The 21,898-nt window shown below is 41.7% G+C and overlaps 1 protein-coding gene across 2 annotated transcripts in view; it reads left to right on the top strand.

Moving 5' to 3' along the window:
* bsna (bassoon presynaptic cytomatrix protein a) overlaps positions 1-21,898 on the top strand; it is a 177,465-nt gene that overhangs the window by 129,746 nt on the left and 25,821 nt on the right. For both annotated transcript variants that reach the window (XM_047363456.1, XM_047363447.1), the window contains 6 exons: positions 2,104-4,603; positions 5,396-5,890; positions 9,207-9,547; positions 15,854-15,947; positions 18,906-19,037; positions 20,756-20,811. In XM_047363456.1, coding sequence (XP_047219412.1) covers positions 2,104-4,603; positions 5,396-5,890; positions 9,207-9,547; positions 15,854-15,947; positions 18,906-19,037; positions 20,756-20,796 — 3,603 coding nt within the window. In that variant the 3' untranslated portion in view covers positions 20,797-20,811. The remainder of the gene's footprint in view (positions 1-2,103; positions 4,604-5,395; positions 5,891-9,206; positions 9,548-15,853; positions 15,948-18,905; positions 19,038-20,755; positions 20,812-21,898) is intronic.

Genomic DNA, 21,898 nt, shown 5'->3' with positions numbered 1-21,898 from the left:
TCAAATAAATAGTCAGGGTCCGAAGTCACTTCCACTGATATTTTGTGGGTAAGAGGCTGAAAAGTTTGGAAACAACTTTAACATACTTCTGTCTTGTTTATTTATTATAACATCTAATGTAGGTATTATTACAAAACAAGTTTGGCTTTGTTTCAGTTGAAATTATGTTTTACCTTAAACTGAATGTATTATAGTTTTATTGGAATGATATAGTAAAATTTTATTTGTCACATTCTTCCGAGTATATTTTCTTTATATCTTCAGAGTTTTTATCAGGTTTTTCTGATACTTAATTTTTTACACAAGTGAAATAAAACGATTGCTGCCACATTAACATGTAAATTAAATTCCACCACAACAGAGTTTTTTAGGTACTTTATGCATATGTTTCCCACAAATAAATTCAAAAGATACAAAAGTTATCATAGTCATATTACTTTTCAAATTGTGTGTCTAAATTTGTAATGATGTCCTGACATTCTATGATAATGTGATTTGGGCAATAAAAGCACACTCATCACTGGCATGAAAACCTTTGTGCTACTTTGATGGCCCTTTATCATCACCCTTGTTGCTTACAAGCAGAAATAACACAATTTCATGAATCTAGTTTTTTTTAATTATATGTGAATTTTAGTGCATGCAATGGCAGCTTTAAATATATCAATATGATCCAAGAGCCTTAAAAATTCTTAACTTAGACAACTTAGAAAATATCCTTTATTCAGGTGTTGTTCATTTCCACATAGTTTGACAAGATAAAAGAAACAATGCAACAACAAGCATAAAATGAATGAATTGATTTTATTTTGTCACATCTGCTAGAATAGTGCAATCCTTTTTGTTCTAAATTCGTATTTGGAAAAATGAAAATGGCACTGCTTTTATGTGCATTTTTGTCCTATATGTGTCAGCTGGTTGTATTTTTAAAGAATAATGTCAAAGATTACATGAATAATAAGAACAAAAGAGGTTTCTATTTTTTTATGTTGTCTATTTGTAAATGGAAGACAGCAGCTATCATGACTGGTTGATTAAATATGTTGAATTTATCCAAAGTGTAACACTGATCTTTGAAAAACGTGTGGGCCAAGTTTTGATATGACTATCTACAGTTCATTCATTCAGCATTGGTAGTGAAAATGTGCAAGGAGCGCTAAAATTAAAAATTGTGTAATTTTTTTATCTAAAAACAGTTGTTTCTAAAATGGTTTAATATATTATACATCACAATTGTTGTTATGACACAAGATAATTGTAAGAATCAGATCATCAGCCACTGTTTTACCACAGGAGTGAAAAAAGCCTTAATTCAGTGCTCTGTGAATTCCTTTTTATAAGATTATTTTTCTTAAAATCTGAATGCATGTTGTCTCATAAATTATTAAATCCCTACAGCACTCAACAAAACTATATCACAGCTGATACGAATGTTCTTGTTTCTGTACGTCTTCTAACACGAACTTCACTCTTGTTTCCTGTTGTCTTCGTCTGTCTATATGTGTCTCCTTTGTCGATCTTGGTCTCTTGTTGCATCTTTTCTTTCTTTCCTCTCCTTCTTAACCCTTTTCTCCATTGAGTTGTTCTTCTTTCTTTTCTTCATATTTTGTTAAACAACTTTTTTGGCAATATCTTTTGTGCTCTTTCTTTAAACTTTCTTCATCATTCTTCCTCTACTGTTTACAATGGCTAAAAACATTCCTGGATCATTTTTTGTACACATTTCTTTTTATGTTTTCTGGTTTATTTTCTTTATTTGGTCCCTGCATTCCGCCTCACTTTACTGTTTTCCCAAAACTTACACCATTCATCTCCACAATGTTTTATTTTTATTTTTCACTTTCACGTCTTTTATCTTGTTCATCTGTGTCCCTTTACTTGTATTTTCCTGATTTTTGTCCATCCAACATTCTCATTGTAATGGGCAAATCTATTATGTATAATCTGTTGTCCATTTACCAATTAACTTTCTCATGGTTACATCCCATCAACTGTTCTTTGCCCATACCGTTATATCCCCATCAAATGCTCTCCATGTTGTTTTGCCCTCCACACATTTTCCCACTCTGCTTTCCCCTTTGCCCTTTCTTTCTCTCTCTCCAGCTGGCAGCCTTACAGCAGAGCTCTTTGCTTCGGAAGGTTAAGCGAACCCTGCCCAGCCCTCCTCCAGATGAGACTGCTACATCAGCTCACTTGACCATGATGACGCCTGCCCAACAACAGATCTACCTGCCTTCAGTGCCCAGCCTCAAGCCCAGCTCAAGGTCTGGCCTGGCTGCTAAGGCCAGCCTCCTCAAAGATCTCACCCACGAGCTAAAAGCAGTGGAACAAGAGTCTACTAAGCTTAGAAAGCAGCAAGCTGAACTTGAGGAGGAAGAGAAAGAGATTGATGCTAAGCTGAGGTACCTGGAACTGGGAATTCATCAGAGGAAAGAGACTTTGGTGAAGGAGAGGGAAAGAAGGGACATTGCCTACCTGAGGTGTATGGGGGATACCAGAGACTATATGTCTGACAGTGAGTTGAATAACTTGCGCTTAGCAGCTGCTGCTGCATCACATGAGACAAATGGGCTACTAACAACAAGACCAAGCACTGCTCCACTTAGCCAGTTTAACAGCGACCTCAACACAGCAGCCCAGTACCCACCAACCTCATCCTTCCTCTCCTGTCAATATCCCCAGAGCCAACCACCAGCACCATCTCAGCAATCAAGTGTGCCATACCAGTCATCTACATTCAACCAGCCTCCTTACCCAACAGTGTCGCAGTCACAGGCACTGCCTCAGCCCATGACCCTTCAGACCCATGCCCCTCCTCCCGGACCAACCTATCAACCTCAAACATCCTATCCTTCCCACACCTACCCACAAGCTCAGCCCCCATACCCTCAAACAGATTCAGGGTTACCATCTGCACCTCAACCTCAGCCTCCATCAGGGCCTACAGGTTTTGGGCCTGCCCCACCTGGTCAGCCACCATACCCCACCCACAGCTCACCGTATCCCAGTGCTGTGTCCCCCTACCCCACCCAAACGACACCATACCCTGGGCTGCCCCAAGTTGATATTCTGACAGTTCACCCTGGAAGGCCTAGACAGACATCACTTGCTGAACTTGAGCATAAGATGCCAACCAACTATGAGACTATCAGCAACCCAACAGTTGTGGTCACCACCACAGCCCAAGATGCGACCTTTTCGAGTGCAGCCCCAGCTTATGGTCCATACACAGGAACAATAACCATGGCAAGCTCCTACGGGCCTTATGGATCTGCACCTGTTTCCAACAGTTATGGTGGTTACTCCACAGTACCTCCGAGCACTTATGGTCCATATACATCAACCCCAGCTAGTTCATATGGCCAGTACACAACAACTACCGCTAATACATATGGCTACACTACCACCACAGCCAGTTCTTTTGGACAGTATACTTCAACAGTTTCCAATGCCTATGGGCACCCTGTAGATAGTCCTTCCACCTACAGCACGGCAGAAGGCATGTATGGGGCTCCTGGTTTAGAGCAAAACATTCCAAGGAACTACATGATGATCGATGACGTTAGTGAGCTGACGGCAAAGGACGGGCTGGGCACGACAGCAGGGGACATGATGCATCATGGCAGTAGCGGGCGTTACCCTGGCGATATCCATGGCCATGGCAGCACATCTGGCAGCACGGCGCGTGGGGGAACTGGCAGCTCCCCCTACGGCAGGGCACCTGAGGAGGAAGCAGCGATGCAGGATGAGCTGTACGACCACCACGGCAGGGGTAAGAGCAGCTACAGGCACGGACCTCTAGGGGGCAGCAGCAGCAGCGTGAGCGCTAGCATGGGTGGGGGATCCCCCTATTTCTATGACTACGACTACAAACTTGCCGCCATCCGCTCCGGGGTACAGAAACCTTTGGCATCCTCCAGAAGCCTTCTGGCTCCTGCTGTCATGTCCTCCAAGCGCAGCAAGCACAGGAAGCTGGGGACCATGGAGCAGAAAATTTCAAAGTTTTCCCCCATAGAGGAGGCTCGAGATGTGGAGGCAGATTTGGCCTCCTATTCTACAGGTGAGGCTTACCCCTCATCACACATTCGAGGGCGCCAGCTGATTGAGGATTATGGCTTCAAGAGGAGTACTTTTGATGGCACCAGTGGCACAGCTCACGGAAGTCGACACTACAATATGATGGTGGATGAGGACGATCGGATTTACTACACCTCCTCTGGCCGCTCACGTTCCCATGGCTATGGCATGGACAAGATCTCCGCAAGAGATTACCATAGTTATCGAAGCAGATCCTATGAGAGAGATGACCGCTCCTACCGTTCTGGCAACAGAGGACTTCATCCAACTCGGCAGTACTCTGAGGAGGAGAGCCCACTCAGCCCCTTGGGGAAATTCATGGGTTCTGGGAGGTCTTCAAGCTTAGGTCGTGACCCATGTGACAGTCGCAGTAGTAGATATTATTACTATTACGGCAATCATGGTTCCAGTCACTCGCTGCCAGATGTTCAAGACCATATACGGGACCTTCCCAGGACACATGTCTACAGATCGGATGATACATACATTATTGATGATTATCATTGTGCTGTGTCAGACAGTGAAGGTAATTGTGGGAGCTAGTCTCACTACCTACTACTGCCCCCACCGTTAATCTAAACGTCCCCCACCCACCCAGAAGCTAGGCTTAGCAAAATAACAAAAAAGCAAAGGACAGAGATAGCCGTTGCATGCTAGTGTTTTCTTCGTCCTAAGAGTTACTTGGATCTCTATAAGTCGTGGACTGCTGTCTGTCTGTCTGCCTGCCTGTCCGTCCTTCCGCCTGTCCGTCCAGCCGTTTCTTTGTCCGACACTCGCATGGTTCTTCAACGTGGTCGTCTTTGTCTTCACAACACTGACTGACTTAAGAGGTCTTTGCACGACAGCAATAGTTTTTTCTTCAACACGTTATTGGCTCTGTTGCATTGTTAATGTGTTTTGACTTAAGAATTTTATGTCAACACTGCAAAATTTTGTCTAGACAGAGTTTTCTAAATTGAAACTAAATTTCTCATTGGAGGCTTCATTTTAAAGTCTTTCATCAACCGTTGCAACAACACAATTGGCATGTTTTTTCAAGTAGTCAGTGTGTGACTAAAGATTTACAGCAAAAGGATCTGCTGTACCAGACGTCTTTGCAGTGTTTATTATGTCCTGTTTAACTTGTCTTGTACAATGTGGAGTAATTATGTGCATGAGTGTAAAACTTTACTTTTTGCCTTTCTTTCTGTGTCTTCCCCTACCACCTTTTTTTTGCATGCTGTTGGTCTTCCTTCTGCCTTCTTCCTTCTTACAGCCTGCATGCCGCTCTCTCCAAACGACATGGAGATTGATTGTGATCTGCTCTCGGTTTCCAAAGCCTACCATCTGGGCCAGGAAGAAACTGACTGGTTTGAGAAACCACGCTCCAGTTCTCGACACTACGGCAGCAGCCACTCTGGAAGGAGTCGGCATGGTGTCAAGCACACCTATCATGATTATGATGAACCTCCTGAGGAGGACCTGTGGCCCCAAGATGAGTACGGTCATGGTGGGCGGCACACGTCATCACGTGACCACAGGCAACATGGCACTTCTAGCCGCCACTCTTCCTCCCGTCACTCAGATGAGCCGAGATCCTCAAGGTCATCTAAGGGGCATCCAAAGGACCCATCTGTGTGCCATGACCCCTCAGGACGTTCTTCATCTTCAGGAAGGCGTGGTGAGTCGAGGTCTGGAGGGTATCACTCTTCGGACTTCTCCAGGGATCCATCTGGACATCATCACGGTCAAAGATCTTCTAGGCAAGGAGATCCGCACAGGTCCTCACGCAGCAAGTCCCAGGTCCAAGTAGACATGCAAGGCCAACAACCAGGTAAGCAGGGAGCACCTGTAAATCTGACAAATAAAATTGAGCAAACCAAAGACATTACTTGGAATTTACATCCATTTACACATATTTGAAATTATTTCAAAGAATAGAAAAAGAGCTTGAGAATAATGTGACAGTCTTTTTTATTAAAGAGTAGGCACTTTGTTAATGCTATAATTTAATATACTGATCTGGCACAACATTATGACCACCTGCATAATAGTGTGTTGGTTCCTGTTTTGCTTGCAAACAACCCTGCCTCATGGGGATGAACTCCTTTTAAATCATCCTTTTATTCCATGATCTACACTATATTGCCACAGGTCTTGGGTCACCCCACCAAATCAATAAATTCTGGTGTTACAATCACTTCCATGACTGTGATTGTATAAAGTTTGGTGTGTAGGAACCTGACTGGCCTGCACAAAATCCTGACCTTAACCTTATTGAACACCTTTGGGATGAATTAAAGTTGCTGTTGCTGGCAACGGTGGGTCCATCAACAAATTTAACCTTATAGATTAAAAGTAGGATGTTCAAAGTTCATGAACATGTAAAGGTGAACAGGAAAATACCTTTGGCGATATAGTGTATCTGTGTTCATCATGCCTTGCGATCAGCTTTAAAGGTCCTAATACGGATTGAAGAGTTGATACTATGTTGTTACTATGATCTGAAGGGAGCTACAGAGTCCACTGAAGGCGTGGTGTGCTTCCTGGCACAAAGCTGTTAGCAGCAGATTCTTTAAGTCAGGAATCTTAAAAACCAGTCCTTCATGGCCGTGTCCTACAACTTTTAGATGCCCTCCTTATTACCTAATTATTTGATTAATGTGTGTTGAAGCAGAAATGCATCTTAAGTCCCCGGAAGAGTAGAATTTGAGTCCTGGAAATGTCAACTTGCCACCTCCACAGATTGGAACCCAAACTTGTTGTGTTCCTCAAGTCATTCCAGAACCATTTATTTTTTGTGGAAGAGGACACAATCATCACAGCCATCCGGAAATACCCTTAACACTCTGATTGGTCTGTAGCTAAATTATGATGCACTATGTATTCTAACAATTCTCACACAAGTCCTTCCTACTAACAGGTGTCATGCTGAAAAGATAATCAGAGTTATTCACTGTTATAATGTTATGCCTGTTAAGTGTATAATTGATATGGTTCTTACCAGATTGCAAAATTATTTAATCTTAACATAAAGCATACTAAACCAGATACCATCTTTTTTATTGAACAAAAACACAGTAAAAATGAAACAGTCTATGAAGAATTAAGTACACAACAATGGCCCCTGTGCCAATGGAATTTCATAGATACTAAAGGCCAGAAAATTATGCTTACATTCAAAACCTAGAACTTAAGGGTTTTCTCAGGTGCAAACCAGATTTGAAAAATTTTCTGATAAACAAACAATGCCTTGGAATTGCTGACTTGCTTCATATAGTCTTTAAGGTCCACCGTCTTTTTTTCTGTCCTCTACTTGTTTCTTTCATATGATTCCCTAAAACTGCACACCATGCTGGAATAAGCATGTCTGATAACAGATCTGTTGTCCTTATTAGTTTTTGTTATGCCGATGGAAAAATATATACATATTTTTGCAACTGGCTGCTAATAAAGTGCCTTAGAATACCATTTAAAAATGCAGTAAGTCCTTTAATGAGTTTATTTCCCTGACATTATTACTTTCTACACTGGCCAGTCAGATTTCATGTGAATATGTAAATCAGAGTGTAGCCCTTTCCAGGGCTTGCTGTCTAAAACAGCTACAAAAAGCTGTCTTTGCCAAGACTTTGACTTGATGAGTAAAGAAAATACATTACTTCAAGAAAAAACATTTCAATACTCCATTTTTGCTAGATCATCCTAGACAGAAAGAACCATGAACCATACTGGATTGAGGTGAAATGGAGACATTTGCTGTTTTATAAACATACTCTGATGTGGTTTCATATCCTTGATAAGATCCTTTTTTAGTATTCAACTACCTTTTCTGTTCAGGTTAATCTTGATTGGGTTTTTTTTATAGTCAACAATCCCCTCAGGGATCAACAGTTTTTAATTAACAATATTGAGTGTAACTTCTTAAAGAATATGGTTTCCCAGAAGGCAGCACCGCAGACATGTTCTTAGCAGTGTAGTAATTAAATCACCAGTTTGATCTTTGCTTACATTTGTTGCTTATTGTTGTCTCACTCCTGCTGCTTATACTCAAACACTTACACTCAAAGAATAAAAAGGAAATGTCAATGTATTATTAATTGAATAAACCCTTCACTTACTTATCAGCAAATTGTAGTTTATGTTTGGTAAAAGTATGCATTTTTACAAATTTATTTTGGAGTAGATGTACAGTGCCTTGCAAAAGTTTAATTACCCATTAAACGTTTTGACATTTTGTCACATTACAACCCACTTTACTCTTCTACCCCTAAAAAAATCCATTGCACCTGTGTGTGCTTTATTCCATGTAAACATATAACTGTTATGTAGGCCTTTGAGGTTCGTTAGAGAACATTAGTGAGGAAACGGCATCATGAAGACCAAGGAACAGAGCAGACAGGTCAGGGAGGATGTTGTGGAAAGGTTTACAGCAGGGTTATTTTATAAAACAATATGGCTCACCTAGGAACTTCTTACTGTGCAAGGCTGTAACAAGAATAACCAACGACTCCATGGTATCTCTAGAGGAGATGCAGAAATATTATCTTGACATAAATACTATTACTCGTACAACTAACAAATCTAGCCTTTATGAAAGAGTGGCATGACAAATTTAATGGTGAAGGCAAACCCTGAGAACATTTGTGCATTGCCACAAGACATGCAGCCAGAACCGTAAGTGTGGGAGAAAGTATTCGGATCATTTCAGACCTTCACAGAAATGATGTGTGGGACAGATAATTACACATCACACTTTAACATGCTATCTTCACCGTGAAACAGACAGTGATGCTATGGGCATGACTTTCTTCTGAGGGAACTGAGAAGAGGGTCAGGGCTGCTGGTAAGATGGGAAATATGTTACAGTTGAGCAGTCAAAGTCAATATGTAAAACTAATTGAGAATCTGTTTCATTTTCCTTGCATGTCATGGACTACATTATGTTGGTCTTACACATAAAACCCAAATAAAATGTAATGATGTTTTAAGTGGAATTAATACTTTGCAATGTTCCTTATATTCACTCAATATTTGACCAAGGAATAGATGGTTCTACTTGTTTTTATTTGGGAGTTTATGTCCTGTTGCAAGATGAATCAGTTTTAATGTAGCTTTGTTTACAACAAAGCATCCTTTTTATCTTTACATAGGCTCATCCAGGTCTGGGCGAACTCAGGGCTCTGCAGGTGGGCCTCCAGGATCAGGGCGACAGGGGGGTCCCGGTTCCCAAACAGATGGGGCCCAAGGACAGAGGACCCAGCTCCAACAACAGGCCCAAACATCTGCAGCCAGACCAGGACAGCCTGGCACAACAGCAACTACAGGCCTTCAGCAGCAGACACCAGCCCAAGGTCAAGGCATGGGCATGGGTATGGGCATGGGTATGGGTCAGGCCCAGGCCCAGGCCAAACCAGGACAAACAGGACCAGCAGGCGGGCCCATGGGGCAGGCTAGGCCGACCGGTGCAGCAGGAGCCACACCATCCACCATGGTAAGTAATGAGAAAAAAAAAAATAAAGAAGTCAGGTGCAGTTTGTTAAAATAAAGCATAATTTTTTTTTTCATATACTTCTCACATATTTGTTAGTTATATTTTTAGTAAATTTTTTTTTGTCTTTCAAAATGATCTTTCTTAATACAGATGCACCAAACAGAATTTTGTGTCTGATTTCCTATCACCGTTTTTTGTAAAGCTTTCACGTGCTAAGAACAATTTTGACCAATTCTAATTCATCTATAGGACATCTAAAATACAAGAGCAGCATTAAACATTTGTTTTTAATTGTATCAGAAGACAGAGGCACATCCCTGTGTAGGGGAACATGTTGCTATAACACAGGATTTTACTATTAAGACAAAATGATTATGAAGATGACATGTTAAACTGGTTTTAGCATCTTGTGTTATCAATACCAAAACAGCAATCTCTGTGTGTATTACCTCGAGATTGTAGATGCTTGCCTTATCTGAGGCTTTCAAAAGATGTCCAATTCTTCAAAATCCTGCATGATACATCGAGGTGGATTAAACATAATTTTAATACAAACTTTGCTTAACTCTGTTCAGCCTTCCTATTATCATCTGAAAGTCTCATTCTCTCTCGGAGGCTGAATGAACCTCATACATGCCTCAACAGGCAGAAAATGGTTTCCCTTTTATATAGCTCCTTACAACTCTATGCTTCCTCTGATTTCATTTAAAACAACTCACCGATAGTGGACTTTTAACGTTCAGTCTTATTTACTCAGTTAGCTTCCAATTGGTTCCCCCTGCAGGTGGGCCCATCACCTGCAGCGGGCAGGGGTGGGTTTGCTTGTTGCCCCTCAGCTAAACCATCTCGTGATGGGGTTTACCCTGGTGGATGAGAGGGTCGCATCCCTGCGCCTTCAGGTTGGGGACAGGTCTCCGACTGCCGTTTCAGACTACGGGCAGAGCGGTGGTGTGTCGCTCTCCTAGACATGGCGATTGACTGAGCTTTTACTGTAACTAATTATATGTGCTCTCTTTCAGACTCTAAACTTGAAAACTGGCTCAGAGTTTATCTGTTCTTTCTTTCTAGGTGAAACGACTAAAGGAGCTACATCCATTAACATTTACTTTTCCTTCCCATAGAAAGTACTCCCTCCTGGATTAGTGCTTCTTTGTTCTCTTTGTGTCTCTGCTCTGTTCTCTCTAACCCCCAGTCGGTCGTGGCAGATGGCCGCTCACTCTTAGCCTGGTTCTGCTGGAGGTTTCTTCCTGTTAAAAGGGAGTTTTTCCTCTCCACTGTCGCTACATGCATGCTCAGTATGAGGGATTGCTGCAAAGTCAACGCCAGGGACTGTCCACTGTCTCTACATGCTCATCCGGAAGGAGTGAATGCTGCAAGTCAGTGACTGAATGCAATCTGCTGGGTTTCCTTAGACAGAAAAACTTTTTATCCAATTTGAATAAATAACTAACATTGACTGCACTGTTCAATGGTTAGGATTAATTGGAATGTATGTACCTGACTGTTGTGAAGTGCCTTGAGACAACATGTGTTGTGAATTGGCACTATATAAATAAAACTGAATTGAATTGAATTGAATTGAATTGAATTGAATTGAATTGAATTGAATACCCGGGCTTCTTTGCGTCCCTGTTGGGGGTGCAGCATATTGCCCCTCCCGAGGGCTTCATTGTTCTACTGGGGGACTTCAACGCCCACGTGGAAAACGACAGTGACACTTAGGAGGAATGGCCTCCCCGATCTGAATCCGAGTGGTGTTTCATTATTGGACTTCTGTGGTAGTCACGGATTGTCCATAATGAACACCATGTTCAAGCATAAGGGTGTTTGTCAGTGCACTTGTCACCATGACACCCTAGGAAGGAGGTCAATGATCGACTTTGTTGTTGTGTCTTCAGACCTTCGGCCGCATGTTATGGACACTCCAGTGAAGAGAGAGGCTGAGCTGTCCACTGATTACCACCTAGGGGTGACCTGGTCCACTGGAAGAGGAGAAATTTGAACACACTTGGCAGGCCCAAGCGTATATTGAGGGTCTGCTGGGAACATTTGGCGGAGCCCTTGGCCAGGGATGTATTCAACTCCCACCTCGGGAGAGCTTTGACCAGATTCCGAGGGAGGTTGGAAACATAGAGTCTGAGTGGACCATGTTCTCCACATTTATTGTCGATGCTGCTGCTCGTAGCTGTGGCCGTAAGGTCTGCAGTGTCTGTCATGGGATGCTGTCAAGCTAAAGAAGGAGTCCTTTCGGCCGTGGTTGGCTTGTGGGACACCTGAGGCGGCTGACGGGTACCATGAGGCCAAGCGTGCCATGCCCCGGGCTGTAGCAGATCCCACAGATTGCCACTCTGGGTCCCTGGGCAAGACCCTTAGCCCCAGAATGCTCCCCGGGCGCCGCACAATGGCAGCCCACTGCTCCCTATAAGGGATGGGTTAAATGCAGAGGACACATTTCGTTGTAATGTACATGTGCAATGACCAATAAAGATGATTATTATTATTAAAAACTTGAGCCTGGGAGGCATTCGGTGAGGCCATGGAGAAGGACTACTGGTTTGCCTCGAAGCGATTCTGGCAAACTGTCCGGCGCCTCAGGAGGGGGAAGCAGTGCTCCACCAACACTGTTTACAGTGGGGGTGGGGAGCTGCTGACCTTGACTGGGGATATTATCAGGCGGTGGAACGAGTACTTTGAGGATCTCCTCAATCCTGCTGTCACGCATTCCCTAGTGGAAGCAGAGGCTGGGGACTCGGGGTTGGACTCTTTCATCACCTAGGCTGAAGTCACCGAGGTGGTTAAATAGCTCCATGCTAGCAGGGCTTTGGGGATGGATGAGATCCTCCCTGAGTACCACAAGTCTCTGGATGTTGTGGGGCTGTCATGGTTGACACGCCTCTTCAACATTGCATGGCAGTTGGGGACAGTGCCTCTGGACTGGCAGACTGGTGTGGTGGTCCCCCTTCATAAGAAGGGTGACCGGAGGATGTGTTCCAGCTATAGGGGGATCACACTCCTCAGCCTCCCTGGTAAGGCCTTTGCCAGGATATTGGAGAGGAGAGTCCATACGATAGTCAAACCTCGGCTTCAGGAGGAGGAGATTAATTTTCATCCCGGCTGTGGAACACTGGACCAGCTCTACACACTCTGCAGGGTACTCAAGGGTTCAGGGAAGTTTGCCCAACCGGTCCACATGTGTTTTGTGGACCTGGAGATAGCATTCAACTGTGTCCCTCATGATCCCCTGTGGGGGGTGCTCCAGGAGTATGGAATCGGGGGCCCTTAATTAGGGGCCATCCGGTCTCTGTACAAGCGGAGCAGGAGTTTTGTCCGCATTGCCGGCACTAAGTCGGACCTCTTCCCGGTGCATGTTGGACTCCGGCAGGGTTGCCCTTTGTCACCGGTCCTGTTCATAACTTTTATGGACAGAATTTCTAGGCACAGCCAAGGGCCGGAGGGGTCTGGTTTGGGGACCAGAGGATTTTGTCTCTTCTTTTTGCAGATGACGTGGTTCTGCTGGCCCCTCTCTAGCCAAGACCTACAGCATGCGCTGGGGTGGTTCGCAGCCGAGTGTGAAGTGGCTGGGATGAAGATCAGCTCCTCCAAGTCTGAGGCTATGGTTCTCGACCGGAAAAGGGTGGCTTGTCCTCTTCAGGTTGGAGGGGAGTTACTGCCTCGGGTAGAGGACTTTAAGTATCTCAGGGTCTTGTTCACGAGTGAGGGGAGAATGGAGCGGGAGATCAACAGACAGATCGGTGCGGCTGCCGCAATAATGGGGACGCTGTGCCGGTCCGATGGGGAAGAGAGAGCTGAGCCAAAAAGCAAAGCTCTCGATTTACCGGTCGGTCTACGTTCCTACCCTCACCTATGGCCATGAACCAGATCTCGGATACAAGCAGCTGAAATGAGCTTCCTGCGTAGGGTGGCCGGGCACTCCCTTAGATAGGGTGAGGAGCTTGGCCATCCGGGGGGAGCTTGACATAGAGCCGCTGCTCCGCCACATCGAGAGGAGCCAGTTGAGGTGGATCTGGCATCTATACCGGATGCCTCCTGGACGCCTCCCTCGGGAGGTGTTCCAGGCACGTCCCACAGGGAGGAGGGCCAGGGACGGCCCAGGACACGCTGGAGGGATTGTCTCTTGGCTGGCCTGGGAATGCCTTGTGCTCCCCCTGGAGTAGCTGGAAGAGGTGTCTGGGGAGAGGGAAGTCTGGGTGTCTCTACTGAGTGTGCTGCCCCCACGACCCGGTCCTGGATAAAGCGGAAGACGACGAGTACGAGCTTCCACATAGAAGTGTGTTGGTGACAACGCAGTCTTGTAAAACCTCATACAATCGTACAATCACTCATCACTGATTGGAAAAGTTTTTTCTGTTTTAGGGCTCTAATTTATGATATTTATTTTTGACAAGCTTGTTTAATTTGTTTCTTAAGGTAAAGAAATATATGTATCTCATCAAATCTCTTTTGTGCTATCTGATGTAGCAAACTATTTTGTTTCACTGCTACTTTTTCAGTCTGTTTTTAAAGTCCACTCTCCTGCTTTGCTGTCCCTCTCTGTTTCTGTCTGTGCTGCTTTGATAAGAGTAAATCGACTCCCACCCTGTCCTATTTCAGATAGTTTATTGAAATTCTGATGTGGCTCTGCTGGTAGGGCTTATCGAACACCATGATTAACACGGAGGAAGCTGATAACCCAATGCAACTAATTCACTGTCTTCTAGATGTCCAAGAAATTGGCACTTAGAATTTCTCCCTGCAAAAATGTTTTCCTGCATTTACTCCTTTAATCCATTTAAAGCATTTTTTTTTCAGAAGTAGCATGAGACTGTGATGATTACACTTTAAACAGCATTCAGAAACGGCTTTAATAAGTGTGCGTATGTTTTCTGTGATTTGCTGCTAACGGCTGTGGGTTACCATGCTCGTTTCACAGTATTACAATGACAATAAATCTTATCTGTTATTAATGTGTTCTGTGTTTTAAATTCACAGAATGTCATGTTAGTTATTACCCTTCCAAACATTTTCACGATATGCTTCCATCAATAAATGTGTTTCCATGTTGCTGTAGAGTCAGCAGAACCAGAACAAGAATAATTAATGTCTCTATCATTTTATGCTGAAAGTGTTCAAGGAAATGGTTCTAAAAGCTTTAACAGAAAACAATAATCCCTAAAAATTATTTGATATATAGATTTGTTAATTTATTGATGATTTATCACTCATTTTTTAATTCATTAACTTGCAGTCCTATGTTGTATGTATTACTGAAAATGTAATAAGGAGGCTATATTTAATAAAATTCTGTATGCTGCATTCTTCATCATAAAGCTTTACCAATGAGGTGCTACTGCCTACTTTGAGTTGGGTGGAGAGGGGTGGAATTAATGGACAATAGTTTGTCTGCATGGTTTGGTTAATTAACTGTTTTTTCGCTCAGTTTTGTCCTTCTGTATTTTCAATGAACTTTTTTTCTTCCAAGCATGTTTCCATGTCTCCTGCTTCATCAAACAAATGAGATGTGGGGTGCGATTTAAGAGGATACAAACTGACTGAGACCGATTTATTACTTATGTATTACTACAAGCTAAAGTAGACACTAATACTAATGGTACTAGCAGTTGCTAACATGGTTTCTGTAGCTGTGCTGTAAACATGGCAAGAGGCATTAATGGAAAAGTAGAAGACAAGGTAGAAGATAGATTCTTTATTTAATTGGTCCTAATATCTTGCTTTGGAACCCACTTTCTGGTAAAAGATAGATGTTAAAATACTTTCCCTCTGCTTATTGTTATAATGTTGGAATTGGTCATCTGTAATTTTAGATCTTTTTTAATAGTATTTTTTCCCTTACTTGCTTAGATATCCATAATTTTTGTTTATTATTGAATGATCAGTATAATAAATATCTAAATGAACCTTAGAATGGTGGAGATCTGATCTCTTCCGGTATTCAGATCTCTTCTGATTCAAAATGTTTAGACTGACAGTTGACAGGTATGATACTCCTTATTTATTCAGCCAACTTTCAGTAAGGTGTCACAGCTTAATAAATTAGTCTTTCTTAATCTGTTATTTGTGCATTTGTATTATTTTTGGCTGTCTCACTGTGTCATTGTCTGAATACTGTCTTACTCTCTTATTCAGGTTTTGTTTGAGTGAACAGAAAATTACTGGATTCCTTTGATTCCTGTCACCCAAATTGAGATTATATAACACGTTTTTCTCTCCTACAGTCTTCATTATCCAATATATTTACTCCTAAATTGGGCTAAATACAATTATAATTGTCTTTCCTTCCCTCTGCAGACGAAGATCGACACACCTTCGGTAACGGCGATTGGAGCAAAAGCAGCACCTGTCATGGCCTCGAAGGCGGGCCAGCCCCCACTTACGGGCATAGGTGATGGTGACTCACAACACACACTTGCACACATTCCCATCACTCGCAAGACTCACCTGCTGTTGTCTACTATGTCCTAATTATATAATCATTGTTTGACGCTTTATCTAATCTGAGGTAAATCTGTGGATTATCCCTTAACGGGGAAAAATTGCTGTGAATATTTATGGCTGTAAACCAGCCTGATAGTCCTATTACATAATAAGCCACTACAATAATGCTGGATGAAGGTTTTCAGGTGCTGATAACAGTTATTAGACTGTCTGCCTTACTTATCCCAGTCTCACAGCAGTGCTTAGACTAAAACTTCAATATAATACACAAAATGTCTAAGTTTCATTGCTTGTTATTAATGTGAATTTAACACATCACAGAGTGATGACGTTACCTTGTCAAGTATCGAATGTTATGAGGCCAAAGTAATCATGAAGTCTAGGTGCGTGAAGATCACCAGTAATTGCAAGTAAACATTAAAGCTGCATGCAGCATGGGTGGCCTTCGCAGCTTAGGGCCGCTTGGCCTGTGTAGCAACCACGGAAGCCTGGCATCAATGCCTTTACGCCGCCGTCGAGCCTGCTGCTCGATTCCACACGTCGCCACTAGGCGGTACTGTGAGCAAGCTTTCATATGATCTTTGGTCATGCCAAGTTCTGATCGGCCAAAATCTTTGGCCAAAATCTGATCTTGCTGATGGAAGCTGCACTCACTTCCTTTTTGGTGGTGAAGGATTAACAAATACTTCCAGTAGTGCTTGAAAATGTCATCTAAAATTATTATGCCTTATTTGAGAAAGTTTGAAACCTCTGGAGACTTTCAAAGAAGGTCAATCAGCTAAGAAATCCATCATTTGATTGTTAGTGGGTGGGGCAAAAGTTATATCATCAATTGTCTTTGCCAACATGTTCAGCATTGATCCAAGATGATATATACCAAATTTGAAGTTGATCTGATGATGTATGAGGGAGATAGAGCATTTGAAGTTTCTAGGGGACGCAGTTGATCCAAATTCCAATGTAATTCAATAGAGCTGTTTGGGGACTGACAAAGATTAACCATATTCAGTTTGGAGAAAATTGATCCATGCATGTGTAATATAGAGCCAAACATAAAGCCATGGCGTGACATCAGACATTGCCACGCTGCCACGGCCACACACTCCAGTCAAACCACTCAGTAATGGGGACCAACTTAGACCATGATGTATTCTGTCACTGGGGACAGTTTCATGTTGATTAAGTGAAGGGGATCAAATATAGACCATCCAAAGTGAATCACTAGACTTCCTGTTCTCAGGGTGCGGGCCTTCGATGATGTCAGTGTCTGATCATTGAACATTATTTGGGGCCCCATGTGGATCAATCTCATAAGGTTTCAAGTCTCTGTGACTTTCGCTGTAGGAACTACAACAATTTTATCTTTTATGACGAGAAGTCAGATTTTGAGGCTTGGCCACTCCCACATGCTTTCAAATAACATAAAGCTTTTGACAACTTTTGATCCCTAATGCATTGAGAGTATACTGTGTGATTTTGAAATCTGTTAAATGATTAGGGGTTAAATGATGTTGGAGTTTGCTCAGATTCTGTTAGGATTTACGAAATATAAGACCCCAGAATGCAGACTAGAAGGCAGCATGTCGGTAAGTAAAAATTTAATTAACAAAAATTCACTCTCAGAAGTGGCAGGAACAAAACAACGAAGGGGCAGGCAGAACAGGCAAAAAACAGACTTGGCAAGGCCGGCGAGACAGGCGTGGCGTGACTACAGGACAAGGGCGTTATCTGAATGATGTTTCCGCGATGAACAACTGAACAGGAGTGAATATATTGAGAGTAAACCAGGTGAAGCTAGGAGACAGATCAGTTTGGAGCAGGTGTACCGGATAAAGATAATTAACAGACAGAACAGAACGTGGCTGGAGCAAGAACAGAGACTCTTGAATACAAACAAAAACTAAAGCATAACCAGAACCAAAAACCAAACTTGACAAAACATGAACAAGACTAAAACATGACCAGAAAATTAATAAACAGAAGCATGATTCAAAAACTGTGAGATATATATATCCTCTAACCCATATATATATATATGGACCCTCCAAAGTAAAACATTACACTTCCCGTGGTCAGGGGCTTCAATGATGTCAGGGATTGACCATTGAATATGTTTCGGGTTCTGAAGCTTTTGTGTCTCTGTGACTTTCCTTTTAGAAGCTATAACAATTTTGATTTCTTTGGGGAGAAGTCAAATTTTGAGGTCTGGCTCCACTCCTTCAACATACTCAAAAAGATACAATTTTGATAACTTTAGATCTCCCATTGCTTCTGAGCAAACTGACCAAATTTTAAGCCGATCAATCAAAATCTCTAGGAGGAGATCAAATACAGAGACTACAAACAACAAAAATGGGGTCAAAATCACAAATTCAATCCAAGATGGTTGACTTCCTGTTTGTTGAAGGTCATGGCCGCAAAGAGAGTTTTAGGCAGTTCTCGGGGAGTTCTACAAGTGTACCAAATTTCTTACCTCTACGACAAATGTAAATGAGCAAAGTGCTTTGTTGATCCCTCTTTATTGCGACTTTTGATGCGTGTGCAAAATTTGGTGAGTATTTGAATGTGTTTAGGCCTCTAAAAAGCCAGTTCATTTGACAGGAGAATATTAATAAGAAACATTCGAATTACAATAGGCCTTCGCAGCGCTGCTCGGGCCTATTTATTGCATATCTACAAAAAATAATAACTACTGTGTAATCTGGTACCACAACACAAGAAGAAAAAATAATAATTTTTCCCTAAACTACAACAAATAGCCCTTTTTTTCTCCAGCCTGATGTGTACAACCATTATTTTTATTTTTGGTCAAACATCATTTCACACAGTATTTACACTCATCTTCTGTCTTTTGTCCCTACCTTTGTTCTTTCTGCCTCTCCTCCTGTGTCCTTCTTCTGTTTAGGCTCCAAGGCAGCTCCTAGACCTGGAGGTATTGGCAGTGCAGCAGCAGGTCAGCCTGGCATGGAGGGAGATGGCATGTTTTCTAAGATCCTGCCTGGAGGCGCTGCTGAGCAGGCCGGCAAACTGGGAGAAGGTATGACAAAAACAAAAACAGCAGATAACTGAAAACCCAATACAAACAGGAAAAGCTTGGACACAGTGACCCCCAGTTGTTGAGTGATTTTATTTTTACTATAGGTTTTTTTTTCTAATTGCCCCAATGATAACCTTCTAAAATATTCTAAATTAATTGGATGAACAGAGCCTCAAGAGCTTTTAAATTTCTTTTACTGAAAATTAGCAAAACAGCAAGGAAGCAGGAAACAGTTGTAATCATCAGTTTGCTTTTCTAGCTACATATTTACAAAACTTTGCAAAAGGCTCCTCACTGGAAGAAACAGATAATGTAATAATCACCTGTTAAGCTGCTGCTTCACTGTTTCCTGTCTAAAAGTGTGTGATGTGGGTGTAAATATATAGAAATCAAGCGCATTTTATGTAACATTAGCTCAGACACATATATGGAGTATGTGCCCCACTACTGATGTTCCTATTTACATATATTGAATGTGCATTGGGATGAATATGGAGCTAAATTGGGGCCATAAAGTTTGTTCAAAAGAAAAAAAATGTAACCTGAAAAGGAAACGTTTGTTCAAAAAAAAAAAAAAATTTGAACCTGAAAATTGATTTTGAAACTTCCCCCCAAAAAATGTGAAAACTGGAAAAAAGTTTTACAACTGAATAAAAAAGATGTGAAACTGGAAAAACAAAAGTTCAAAACTACTTTTCAGATTCAAGTTTTGTTTTCACACTTGCAGATTTTTTTTTTTTTTGGCTTCAAACTTTTGGCCCCATTTTGGCATGGGGGCGGGGCTTCAGATCACGGTGGAATCATTACTGACAGCTCAACACAGCGGCTGAACAACATATTCCTAGCTGTTGCATTCAGGGGCCGTGGGAACTGGAATTATCTGTAACACATTGTCGACATTCAATATGATTGGTTTTGAAAGATAACATGCTTCATCGATAGGAGCAGCTTACGCAAATACACAATGCGAATCTCAGAGGAGAAAATATGATCTTGACTGATTTGCACAGCAATTTAAGTTCGTGTTGGAGATTTCCTATGCTCTCAACGTAAAGCAGAAAAACCACCAGACTGAGTGGCGGGAGTTATATATATAAAGAGAGAGAGAGAGAGTGAGAGAGAGAGAGAGAAACAGACACATTCACTGTTGATACCTGAGCAGTTTACAGAGACAGCATGACATGGACCATGTCACTGCAATACGTGACTTTTTTTTCCAGTTTTCAGATTTCTTTTGGGGAGGTTCAGAATAATTTTTCAGGTTCAAATTTTTTCTTTTGAACAAACTTTTATTTTTCAGGTCCAATGTTTTTTTTTCTTTTGAATGAACTTTATGGCCCCAATTTAGCTCCCTAGATGAAAGGGTGTAAAATGTAAAGCCTGCTACTAGGTCAGGACACTGAAAGTTAGTTTTTCTGTGATTTCACATACAGTTTTTTTTACTTAATGATAATTTCATCATCTAGGGATGACAGTATGATGCTCTAGTATATGAGTGCCCCCAAGTGGTCCATTATGTCAAAAATATGTGATGGTGTTGGAGCATTATAAACTTAAAGTCGCTTATCTTAAGACTTAACACAGTAATGCGACAGTGCTTTGGCAACAGCTCAAGTGGTATTGGTAATTGTTCAAATCCAAAAGTAATGACGTTGCTCAGTGTTTGTATATTTAAAGAGTCCTTTTTAACACATGTATTCCCTTACTTTTTTTTACAGCCATCTCTGGTTTTGGCAAGAAATTCACCTCCTTCTTCTGAGCTGACACAAATAAGGTATGTATTTTTCTTTATATTGATAATAATTAATATAAAATTAAATAATTCACAGCAAACTGGATAATTTTTGTTGTTTATATTTTAAAACTTTATCTTGCAAGAACTGCTATATAGGTCTTCCATATTCTATGTAAAGTAAAAAAGACGCTCAAAATAGAGTTGATGGTGAATCTGAGGATACAAAAGAAACTGGTAAAATAGTAAAAGAAATAAACATTAAACACAAGGAGATTATGTAAGAGCATGTTTGAAAAGATCAGACTTGGTGGGGTCTTTTTTTTTTTAAAGCTGGTGCTTTTCCAAGCAAAACCAGGATCTATAGATCTAGAAATAAGGAGCCAGTGCAACTCAGCATGACAGTATTTCTAAGATGACCACAGCAGGCGATCTGACATGTACCAATATCAAAGATGCACTGAAGTTCCTAAGAGAAGTTTAGTGTACATTGCTAGGGAACAAAGAGAGTCCATGACCTAAGTTATAAGTTTGTCTGGGGCACATTCACTTGTAGGAAGTTCCCAGCCATCCAGAACTGCAACTTAGACATCTCTTGGGGTTTAAGTGAGTTATACAACTGAGCATCAATTGGCATATAAGTATCTTTGAGCTGAAGGGGGGAGCAGATAAGACAGAAACAGTAGACACCCTAAAAAAGAACCCTGTGGCACACTATAAGCAAGGAAAGTGGAGGAATACTTAAACTTGAAAGCAACTACAGAAAATAATAAATTTTACAGACACGAGAGGAGCTTGATGACTAAAAGATCTGCCTCCTATTCTACTTTTAGAAACTCTAGGAGCCACCAGTGAACCTGCAGTCTGAGAACCAAGTGCTCTGTTAGGAATATCTCTGATGTATGATGGAGCTAGATAATTAAGGGCTTTATATGTGAGGAGAGCTTTAAATTACAGTATATTCTGGATTTAACAGGGAGCCAATGAAGGTAAGCTAAAATAGGAGAAATATGATCTCTATATGATCTGAACACTTGCTGCAGTGTTTAGGATCAGCTGAAGGCTTTTTACTGCATTTTGTGGACATCATGAAAATAAAGAATTACAATAGTCCAGCAGTGAAGGAACA

Source organism: Girardinichthys multiradiatus, chromosome 1, assembly GCF_021462225.1.
Source record: "Girardinichthys multiradiatus isolate DD_20200921_A chromosome 1, DD_fGirMul_XY1, whole genome shotgun sequence".
NCBI lineage: Eukaryota > Metazoa > Chordata > Actinopteri > Cyprinodontiformes > Goodeidae > Girardinichthys > Girardinichthys multiradiatus.
Note: the sequence above shows the minus strand (reverse complement) of the source record. Positions and strands in the feature narration are given on the sequence as shown.